We start from the raw sequence: 11,482 nt of genomic DNA on the forward strand, positions 1-11,482 counted from the left end.
TAATAATTAGGGGTTCATTTTGATGCACCATACAACGTAAAGAGTAATCATTAGAAAAGGGTAGGTTAGATCTCTTCATTTTAAAATAATTTCAATGTTATGTTTTATAAGATACCATAGATATAAAAATGAAGATATTTCTAAAATGTCTTGAGGGTATTACTGCTATGATAACATGACGTGTAAGTATCAGTTCTAGTTTCGTCAAGTTCTGACAGAATAATGTAAAAAAAATAAAAATGTAAAGAAAAGCACAATGATGCTTTGGGGAAAAACAAAATCATTTTTTATTCAGCAACATTGTAATTAATTCAATACTAAGGCTAGGTTCATTTCACGAGGTCAATGACAACACTGTAAATCAAACTGAAGTGACACAGAGTGCAGCGCAGCTTCACTGACGGCTATGTTGTCGACTTCCCTACACAGCACCAACTGACTGCCACCTCCTTCAGAGAAACAAGAGTACGAAACTTGGATACAAATCACTTGCCATCTACTAGGCCTACTACTGCTGGCTGGCTAGCTGGCTGAGGCTTGAGAACGATGCCAGAGGGCAGAGGAAGAATAAGCTACAGTATCATCTAACTTCACCTGAGCAGTAACTAGTCTCGATCAGACTGGAGTCAATAACACTTCCCCTGGAATGATCACGTTGTCAGACAAATAGACTCCTCCCTCACTAGGCTATTTCTCTCCCGGACCAGAGACATGGCTGGGAATGGACAGACAAACAGATAGACTAGACTGGTGTTGATAAGGCTGCTCCATTTTGGTTCCCTCTCACAGCAGTTATTATGTGAGTCTCCCTCCCATAATTGCACTTTAACCTGGACAGGGGTGGAGCACTTCACTCCCCTTAGATGTAGAAAGTACTCTCCGCCCCCTCTGACCCAGCCTCTGGCTCCACCTTCACGGCCAGATGAGGCTTCTTGCGGAGCCGCTTGGCTTCGTTCTGCAGCTTCTGGCGGATGTAGCCCTTGATCTCCGAGTCCGTCTTCCCTGGGAAGTAGTGCTGCACCGCTCCTGTGGGTGATAGGTCAAAGATCAGAAACCTATAGAGATGTAAAGTTATCATTACTTGGAAATAACCCGTTTTTGCAAGGACATTGCCATTAAGGGGTTCCACCATTTTAAAGTAGTCAACTGCGTGGGGATTCCTATGAGTTGGGGGCGATCCGACCAATGATCAGAGCATTGTCAAATCAAATTAAATTGTATTTGTCACATGCACTGAATACAACCTTACTATGAAATGCACAAGAAAATTACATAACAATAACGAGGCTATATACAGGGGGTACCTGTACCGAGTAGATGCGCGGGGATATAGGTTAGTCAAGGCCATTTCTAAAGTGACTATGCATAGATAATAAACAACGAGTGGCAGCAGTGTAAAAACAGAGGTGAGATAAAAGTGGTTAAGGAGCATTTTGGTCCTAGACTTGGCGCTCCTGTACAGCTCGCCATGCGGTAGCAGAGAGAAAGGTCTATGACTTAGGTGACTGGAGTCTTTGCCAATTCTTTGGGCCTTCCTCTGACACCGCATAGTATATAGGTCCTGGATGGCAGGAAGCTTGTCCCCAGTGATGTACTGGGCCATATGCACTATCCTCTGCAGCGCCTTACGGTCAGGTACCAAGCAGTTGCCAGGCGGTGATGCAACCGTTCCGGATGCTCTCGATGGTGCAGCTGTAGAACGTTTTGTGACTCTGGAGACCCATGCCAAATCTCCTGAGGGGGAAAAAATGTGTTGTCGTGCCCTCTTCACAACTGTCTTGATATGTTTGGACCATGATAGTTCATTGGTGATGTGGACACCAAGGAACTTGAAACTCTCGACCCGCTCCACTTCAGACCTGTCAATGCTCGTGATGAGCATTGTTTGGCACATTGGTGTCTTCTGTAAATTGTTTTGTCTAGCTTGTAAATGGCTTTAAGCTATATCACCGCCATCTAGTGGGCATAATAAATGAATGACAAGATTAGGTTCAAGACTCCAGCACTGCAGGTGTGGGAAAATCACCAATATTAGCTTTACGCTTTTCTTCAAACACCAAACTCATCAAAAATCTTTCAAATGGTGATAGCCTCAATGGCGCTGCGCATGTTGTCAGATGCCAAAATAGCACAGACACAAAGGTGAGATCTCTATACATCTCTAAGCCTGTACCTAGAATACCGTGGTCTATAAACGGCAGTTTGGGTCCCAGACAATGGCAGATTAGAAGTCAAACGGAAATAACAACACTGTTACCCTAGTCATTAAGCAGACAACCTTGTCCAGATCGACTTACAGTCCCTGCATTCAACTAACTTTGATAGGAAGGTATGAAGTTCATGTGAAAAGTATTTCCATTGTAGCATGAGGTAAGTGCGGGAAGTGTGACATGTTCAACTGCCGTATGGGGGTGTGACTAGCTGTTATGAGGGGATGTGACTAGCTGTTATGAGGGGATGTGACTAGCTGTTATGAGGGGATGTGACTAGCTGTTATGAGGGGATGTGACTAGCTGTTATGAGGGGATGTGTTTAGCTGTTATGGGGGATGTGACTAGCTGTTATGAGGGGATGTGACTTGCTGTTATGAGGGGATGTGTTTAGCTGTTATGAGGGGTTGTGTTTAGCTGTTATGAGGGGATGTGACTAGCTGTTATGATAGGATGTGACTAGCTGTTATGAGGGGATGTGTTTAGCTGTTATGAGGGGATGTGACTAGCTGTTATGATGGGATGTGACTAGCTGTTATGAGGGGATGTGACTAGCTGTTATGAGGGGATGTGTTTAGCTGTTATGAGGGGATGTGACTAGCTGTTATGAGGGGATGTGACTAGCTGTTATGAGGGGATGTGTTTAGCTGTTATGAGGGGATATGTTTAGCTGTTATGAGGGGATGTGTTTAGCTGTTATGAGGGGATGTGTTTACCTGTTATGAGGGGATGTGTTTAGCTGTTATGAGGGGATGTGACTAGCTGTTATGAGGGGATGTGACTAGCTGTTATGAGGGGATGTGACTAGCTGTTATGAGGGGATGTAACTAGCTGTTATGAGGGGATGTGTTTAGATGTTATGAGATGATGTGTTTAGCTGTTATGAGGAGAAATTACTAGCTGTTATGAGGGGATGTGTTTAGCTGTTATGAGGGGATGTGTTGAGCTGTTATGAGGGGATGTGTTTAGCAGTTATGAGGAGAAATGACTAGCTGTAATGAGGGGATGTGTTTAGCTGTTATGGGGAGAAATGACTAGCTGTTATGAGGGGATGTGTTTAGCTGTAATTGAGTGGATGTGTTTAGCTGTTATGAGGGGATGTGTTTAGCAGTTATGAGGGGATGTGTTTAGCAGTTATGAGGGGATGTGTTTAGCAGTTATGAGGGGATGTGTTTAGCTGTTATGAGGGGATGTGTTTAGCTGTTATGAGGGGATGTGTTTAGCTGTTATGAGGGGATGTGAATAGCTGTTATGAGGGGATGTGTTTAGCTGTTATGAGGGGATGTGTTTAGCTGTAATGAGTGGATGTGTTTAGCTGTAATAAGTGGATGTGACTAGCTGTTATGAGGGGATGTGTTTAGCTGTAATGAGTGGATGTGTTTAGCTGTAATGAGTGGATGTGTTTAGCTGTTATGAGGGGATGTGTTTAGCTGTTAAGAGGGGATGTGTTTAGCAGTTATGAGGGGATGTGTTTAGCAGTTATGAGGGGATGTGTTTAGCTGTTATGAGGGGATGTGTTTAGCTGTTATGAGGGGATGTGTTTAGCTGTTATGAGGGGGTGTGTTCAGCTGTTATGAGGGGGTGTGTTTAGCTGTTATGAGGGGGTGTGTTTAGCTGTTATGAGGGGGGGTGTTCAGCTGTTATGAGGGGATGTGTTTAGCTGTTATGAGGGGATGTGTTTAGCTGTTATGAGGGGATGTGTTTAGCTGTTATGAGGGGATGTGTTTAGCTGTAATGAGTGGATGTGTTTAGCTGTAATGAGTGGATGTGACTAGCTGTTATGAGGTGATGTGTTTAGCTGTTAAGAGGGGATGTGTTTAGCTGTTAAGAGGGGATGTGTTTAGCTGTTATGAGGGGATGTGTTTAGCTGTTATGAGGGGGTGTGTTCAGCTGTTATGAGGGGATGTGTTTAGCTGTTACGAGGGGATGTGTTTAGCAGTTATGAGGGGATGTGTTTAGCAGTTATGAGGGGATGTGTTTAGCAGTTATGAGGGGATGTGTTTAGCAGTTATGAGGGGATGTGACTTGCTGTTATGAGGGGGTGTCACTAAGCTGTTATGAGGGGATGTGTTTAGCTGTTATGAGGGGATGTGTTTAGCTGTTATGAGGGGATGTGTTTAGCTGTTATGAGGGGATGTGTTTTGCTGTTATGAGTGGGTGTGTTTAGCTGTTATGAGTGGGTGTCACTAAGCTGTTATGAGGGGATGTGTTTAGCTGTTATGAGGGGATGTGTTTAGCTGTTATGAGGGGATGTGTTTAGCTGTTATGAGGGGATGTGTTTAGCTGTTATGAGGGGATGTGTTTAGCTGTTATGAGGGGATGTGTTTTGCTGTTATGAGGGGGGATGTGCTTTGCTGTTATGAGTGGATGTGTTTAGCTGTCTCAGGCTGCAGTACAGACGAGACCTTACTCAGTATTGCCTGGATCTCGTCTGCAGGCAGGGCAGGCTTGGGTTGGCCCCTCTTGTTGTTGACGATGCCGGAGATGGAGTGAGAGGCCAGGCAGTCCCTCTCATAGAGGCCCCGGAGCAGGTCATTGGTCAGCTTCTGGGCAGTGGTCCCCGTGTTACAGCGGTCAAGCAGCTCCGCAGTGATGAACTGAATGGTATAAGACATTAGGTTGCACCTTTAAAATTGTAGTGGCCCATCCCATTTTAGAGATACAGTGGAGTCCGTAATTGTTGCACCCTTGATAATGATGAGAAAAAAATATTTTTTTTTAAAGACAAATACTCAGCTACATTTTTGCCAATTATATTATTTTATACTAATACAATTGCATAGAGAAAGACATAGGGGTCAAATGAGTTTTGCTTCCACTGTTCCTGGGGCCCTTGTTATGGTCAACGGCATCATGAACTTTACCCAGTACCACGACATTTTAGCCAAAAAAACGTGGTTGCCTCTGCCAGGAGGCTGACACTTGGCCTTAAGTGGATCTTCCAGCAAGACAATAACCCCAAGCACTAATCGAAATTCACAAAGAAATGGTTAATTGACTACAAGATCAACATCTCAGTCTCTGGACATGTCCCAATTTTTTTGCATACAATATAGCTCAGTATTTGTATTGTTTATTTTATACAGTCTATTTGGCTCATCTTTATCAAGGATGCCAAACATTATGGACCCGGCTATATATTAGCATTCTGCTATAAGACAAAGACCAAAGGCCTATTCAGTCAACTTCAAACAATAGATATCATTTTGCATATTGCATGACATCAAAAAGGACTTCTAGTACAGTTTTTAACCTCTCCTGAAAACGTATGCTATATATTTTTGACGTCAAAGACATTTAAAGGGTTCATCACCTCCTGATAGAGGGGTGGTCCGTTGATCTGGGAACCCCCCTCATGAGACCCCGGAGGGTATCCATTCTGGTGGGGGTGGGGGGGCTCTAGTTTGGTCGCCCAGCACCCGTTCAGCACCCCTGGAGAGGCCAGCAGGGCCGACGTTGTCATGGCACCACTCCTCACCAGGATCTCAGGAGTGCTGGGAGATGTAGTTCTCCGGTCCGTGCTGCTCGACCACACCTCCGTCCTCTCGATCAGGGTCTCCAGGTTACGTGCCAACTTTCCACACGCTAGCATACCATAGTATAGTATGGCAGTCATTAGTATGAATCCCACAAAAATCCAAGAGATTAAAGCATCCTGGGTTGTTCTTAGGCACAGATCTAGGAACAGCATTTCCTCCCTGACTCCTGACCTTAATCATTAGCAGGGAAAATATAAAAATGAACTCAAATCAGTGTCTAGGGGCAACTTCCTCCTACTTCTCCTGCTGGCCCTCACCTGTGAGGCATCTGATTTGCTCCCTCAGGTTGTCCATCTCTCGCTGCATGCTCAGCACCATGGCAACCAGGTCAGCCTTCGAGCGTGACTGTAGGCCTCCGAGACCCTTGAGAGAAATTAAGAAGTCAAAAAGTCATACAGAGAAAGTCTAAACCACAAGCAATCACTCACACACACGCACTCACACACTCGCACACTGCCATCATCCAGTGTACCTCTGCCATGAGGTCGCCATCCTCGATGCGTTCGACACTGGGGTTGTCTGACACTAGTACCTGCTTGGAGATAAGAAATGAATCATACAAGTTGTCTCACTTATATGTAACTGTGGGTCAGTCAGTGTTTTTTTATTTGATTTGTTATATGATGTATTGTCAGCTATGGTCAAAATCATAGCTAGATTGAAACATAAGAAAATCCCTGTGATGATGATAAAAAATATTATTCTTCATAAATTCTTATGTCTTGCCAAAAAATAAATAGAGTTTCATTGTAAAGCTATGATTCAGAATCCTTATTTTATTTAGGAGTAGCAGCAACATGTTACTTGTTGCTGTCTTGGCTTGGCGTTCTTTTCACCACCTCCCCTTGCCAAAGGTTTGTGCTCTCCTCTCCCCCTCTCCTCCTCGCTCCATCATTGAGATCAATGGCTGCCCCCACCATGCCTCTCTCTCATATTAGCGCCATTATGACAAAACACCGCTGAGAGGTGAATGCTCTCTGTGTCACTACTACTACAGCCTTGTGGCTTCCAAGTTGTAAACCCTCAAGCGAGGAAGTGAGGTGCTATATTACTAACGTACAAATAGGATTTATGTCGGTCGGTCAAGATGCGCATATGATGCCATCATAATGAGCAGACGCGTGCCAACCCCGACAGATAATAGAGCAAACTTTGTCCCAAAAATATTATATGATAATAGTCGAGCCAAACCCTCGTTTTCAACTTCTGGAGAGCGGTGTTGCATGGTGGGTTCTCTTCTACGTTCTCTTTCACCGGGTGTGTGTGCTTTCTTCTCTTCTGCAGTCTGTGCTGTAATAGACAGTCCGGGTAGGGTAATTAGCGACATAAATCGTGAGCGACAAATACTCGCTCCTCACGGAATGGGCAGCTACTGTATAAAGACCAGACTACAAATAACCGTTAAACGTTTACGTACACATGGAGGCTGGCTGTGCGATGTCGTGATGCCAAAGTCTTCATATTTAGGGTCTTCCTCCTCCTCTTCTTCATATTCGAGGTCGAAAATGCGCTTTGCTATTGTTTTCCTTCTCATCTTTCTCCCATTATCCTTTTCCCCCGCTGAAACACTGGCTGCTTCTTGAACATGCTGGTCAATACACTGTGCTCGGCTCCCCGACTTTCGCGTCAATGCTGGGTAGGCACCCGCAGCAACCGTGGCGCGGGGAACAATATTTGTTACGGTTGTACTTATTGTAGCTCATTTAGTAGAACTGTATTCCACACACTTGATTTAATAAGCTATTTTTCGGTTTAATGTACCGTGGCATGACATGGCAAGACTGCTCAAGATGAAAGACGCAGTTATAGCTTTGGGCATGCTCATGACTTTCAAGTACATTTATTGTTTAATTATTTAACAATTATTTGAATGGGAGGGTGTATTCGAAGGGATAACGTACACTATGTGAATTTCAATTCCATCACGATGCTATAGGGTACTAGGGGGTAACTAGCCCTCCCTAAGAACAATGTTTAATTCTCTAAAAAACAATGTCTAATTGCTGACACAAAAAAGCAAAGTTTGTGAAATAAAATGGTTTGTGGATGAAGATCATGCTTAGGCGAATAAACTATAAAGGGAAATAAATGGCTTCAGTTTACACTTTTTTTGTTATTTCATTCAATTTAGTTTTCAAAAATATGGAATAACACATATGGAATCATGTAGTAATCAAAAAAGTTTAAAACAAATCAAAAAATATTTTATATTTGAGATTCTTCAAAGTAACCACCCTTAATGCCTTTGCACACTCTTGGCATTCTCTCAACCAGCTTCATGAGGTAGTCGCCTGGAATGCATTTCAATTAACAGGTGTGCCTTGTTAAAAGTACATTTGTGGATTTTCTTTCCTTCTTAATGTGTTTGAGCCAATCAGTTGTGTTGTGACAAGGTAGGGGTGGTATACCAAGTCCATACTATGTCAAGAACAGCTCAAATAAGCAAAGAGAAACAACAGTCCATCATTACTTTAAGACATGAAGGTCAGTCAATCTGGAAAATCTCAAGAACTTTGAAGGTTTCTTCAAGTGCAGTCGCAAAAACCTTCAAGCGCTATGATGAAACTGGCTCTTATGAGAACCGCCACAGGAAAGGAAGACCCAGAGTTACCTCTGCTGCAGAGGATAAGTTCATTAGAGATACCAGCCTCAGAAATTGCAGCCAAAATAAATGCTTCACAGAGTTCAACAGACCCATCTCAACTTCCACTGTTCAGAGGAGACTGTGTGAATCAGGCTTTCATGGTTGAATTTCTACAAAGAAACCATTACTAAAGGACACCAATAATAAGAATAGACTTACTTGGTCCAAGAAACACGAGCAATGGACATTAGACTGGTGGAAATCTATCCATTAAGATTTTTGGTGTCTTTGTAAGACGTAGAGTAGGTGAACGGATGATCTCTGCATGTGTGGTTCCCACCATGAAGCATGGAGGAAGAGGTGTGGGGGTGTTTTGCTGATCAAATCAAATTGAATTTGTCACATGCGCCGATTAAGACACCTTACAGTGAAATGCTTACTTACAAGCCCTAACCAACAATGCAGTAAAGAAATAAAAATAAAATAAGAATAAGATATAGAAGTAACAAATAATTAAAGAGCAGCAGTAAAATAACAATAGCAAGGCTATATACAGGGGGTACCAGTACAGAGTCAATGTGCGGGGACACCGGTTAGTTGAGGTAATTGAGGTAATATGTACAGGTAGGTAGAGGTATTAAAGTGACTATGCATAGATAATAACAGAGAGTAGCAGCAGTGTAAAAGAGGGAGGGATGCAAATAGTCTGGGTAGCCATTTGATTAGATGTTCAGGAGTCTCATGGCTTAGGGGTAGAAGCTGTTTTGAAGCCTCTTGGACCTAGACTTGGCTCTCCGGTACCATAGAGAACAGTCTATGACTAGGGTGGCTGGAGCCTTTGACAATTTTTAGGGCCTTCCTCTGATACTGCCTAGTATAGAGGTCCTGGATGGCAGGAAGCCTGGCCACGGTGATGTACTGGGCCGCACGCACTACCCTCTGTAGTGCCTTGCGGTCAGAGGCCGAGCAGTTGCCATATCAGTTAGTGATGCAAACAGTCAGGATGCTCTCAATGGTGCAGCTGTAGATCCTTTTGAGGATCTGAGGACCCATGCCAAATATTTTCAGTCTCCTGAGGAGGAATAGGTTTTGTCGTGCCCTCTTCACGACTGTCTTGGTGTGCTTGGATCATGTTAGTTTGTTGGTGATGTGGACACCAAGGACCTTGAAGCTCTCAACCTGCTCCACTACAGCCCCGTTAATGTGAATGGGGGCGTGCTCGGTCCTCCTTTTCCTGTAGTCCACAATCATCTCCTTTGTCTTGATCACGTTGAGGGAGAGGTTGTTTTCCTGGCACCACACGGCCAGGTCTCTGACCTCCTTCCTATAGGCTGTCTTGTCGGTGTCGGTGATCAGGCCTACCACTGTTGTGTCATCAGCAAACTTAATGATGGGTTTGGAGTCATGCCTGGCCGTGCAATCATGAGTGAACAGGGAGTACAGGAGGGGACTGAGCACCTACCCTTGAGGGGCCCCAGTGTTGAGGATCAGCGTTGAGAATGTGTTGTTACCTACCCCTACCACCTGGGGGTGGCCCGTCAGGAAGTCCAGGATCCAGTTGCAGAGGGGGGTGTTTAGTCCCGGGGTCCTTAGCTTAGTGATGAACTTTGAGGGCACTATGGTGTTAACGTTGAGCTGTAGTCAATGAATAGCATTCTCAAATAGGTGTTGCTTTGTCCAGGTGGGACAGGGCAGTGTGGAGTGCAATGGAGATTGCATTATTTGTGGATCTGTTAGGACGGTATGCAAATGAGAGTTGGTCTAGGGTTTCTGGGATAATGGTGTTGATGTGAGCCATGACCAGTCTTTCAAAGCACTTCATGGCTACAGATGTGAGTGCTACGGGTCAGTAGTCATTTAGGCAGGTTACCTTAGTGTTCTTGGGAACAGGGACTATGGTGGTCTGCTTGAAACATGTTGGTATTACAGACTCAGACAGGGAGAGGTTGAAAATGTTAGTGAAGACACTTGCCAGTTGGTCAGCGCATGCTCGGAGTATGCCTCAAATGACCTGGCCTCCAAAATCACCGGACCTCAAACCAACTGAAATAGTTTGGGATAGGTTGGACCGCAGAGTGAAGGAAAAGCAGCCAACAAGTGCTCAGCCTATGTGGAAACTTCTTCAAGACGGTTGGAAAAGCATTCCTCATGAAGATGGTTGAGAGAATGCCCACAGTGTGCAAAGCTGTCATCAAGGCATCAAGGGTGGCTACTTTGAGGAATCTAAAATCTAAAATATATTTTTCTTTGTTTAACACTTTTTTGGTTACTACACATACTACATATGTGTTATTGTCACGCCCATGTCTTAATATTTTGTGTTTTCTTTATTATTTTGGTCAGGCCAGGGTGTGACATGGGTTTATTTATGTGGTGTGTTTTGTCTTGGGGTTTTCATAGGTATTGGGATTGTGGTTTAGTGGGGTTCTCTAGCAAAGTCTATGGCTGTCTGGAGTGGTTCTCAATCAGAGGCAGGTGTTTATCGTTGTCTCTGATTGGGAACCATATTTAGGCAGCCATATTCTTTGAGTGTTTCGTGGGTGATTGTTCCTGTCTCTGTTAGTTTGCACCAGATAGGCTGTATAGGTTTTCACGTTCCGTTTGTTGTTTTTGTATTGTTCGTTTTTCCGTCTTCATTAAACATGTTTCAAGAATACCATGCTGCATTTTGGTCCGACTCTCTTTTACCTGAAGAAAACCGTAACAGTTATTTCATAGTTTTGTTATCTTCACTAGTATTCTAAAATGTAGAAAATAGTCAAAATAAAGAAACACCCTTGAATGATTAGGTGTGTCCAAACTTTTGACTGGTACTGTATATAGATCTAACTTCATTGGAATATAAAAATAATTGTTTTTAAATTATCAATTTACCACAATCCTTTTGTTGAATTATCTCCAACAGTTGTGATGACACAGTGGAAATGTTATGTTGAGCAGAGGCAGTGGCAGCCAGTGAGTGTTGGAAAATAATTTGTTTGACATAATTTGACATCTTGTGTTGTTATTGTGAATTACAGGGGGGGGGGGGGGCAGTTACCCCAGGGGGCTAGTTACCCGCTAGTACCCTACAGTTTAGGCTAGTACCACATGATGTGATCTTATGTGAAGTGATGACATGTAAAAGCAACGTGATGACATGTATAGTT

The 11,482-nt window shown here is 43.7% G+C and overlaps 1 protein-coding gene across 3 annotated transcripts; it reads right to left on the reverse strand.

Annotated features, from left to right (window-relative positions):
- Window positions 1-263: 263 nt before the first annotated feature.
- On the reverse strand, window positions 264-7,526 carry LOC139422178 (BEN domain-containing protein 6-like). 3 transcript variants are annotated; one of them, XM_071173336.1, is made up of 7 exons: window positions 7,167-7,526; window positions 6,941-7,039; window positions 6,222-6,281; window positions 6,007-6,112; window positions 5,524-5,795; window positions 4,621-4,807; window positions 264-1,026 (listed from the first exon to the last, which is right to left on the reverse strand). In XM_071173336.1, exons 1-7 carry the CDS (start codon window positions 7,281-7,283, stop codon window positions 860-862), a joined length of 1,008 nt encoding a protein of 335 aa, XP_071029437.1. In that variant the 5' UTR covers window positions 7,284-7,526; the 3' UTR covers window positions 264-859. The 3 variants fall into 3 exon arrangements, with proteins under 3 accessions (XP_071029437.1, XP_071029436.1, XP_071029438.1); XM_071173335.1 differs by having other exon boundaries at window positions 6,222-6,284; window positions 7,167-7,415; XM_071173337.1 differs by having other exon boundaries at window positions 271-1,026; window positions 6,222-6,284; window positions 6,941-7,034; window positions 7,167-7,415.
- Between the last annotated feature and the right edge of the window lie 3,956 nt (window positions 7,527-11,482).

This window comes from Oncorhynchus clarkii, chromosome 12 (genome assembly GCF_045791955.1).
Source record: "Oncorhynchus clarkii lewisi isolate Uvic-CL-2024 chromosome 12, UVic_Ocla_1.0, whole genome shotgun sequence".
Lineage (NCBI taxonomy): Eukaryota > Metazoa > Chordata > Actinopteri > Salmoniformes > Salmonidae > Oncorhynchus > Oncorhynchus clarkii.

What these genes read in the sequence shown, in the direction of transcription:
- LOC139422178 (XM_071173335.1), bottom strand. Translation starts at nt 7,283, where the DNA reads ATGAGAAGGAAAACAATAGCAAAGCGCATTTTCGACCTCGAATATGAA. An exon ending in GCAAATCAGATGCCTCACAG is followed by an intron (nt 5,796 to 6,006) that starts GTGAGGGCCAGC and finishes ATGGTATGCTAG; the next exon opens with CGTGTGGAAAGTTGGCACGT. An exon ending in GACCACCCCTCTATCAGGAG is followed by an intron (nt 4,808 to 5,523) that starts GTGATGAACCCT and finishes TATACCATTCAG; the next exon opens with TTCATCACTGCGGAGCTGCT.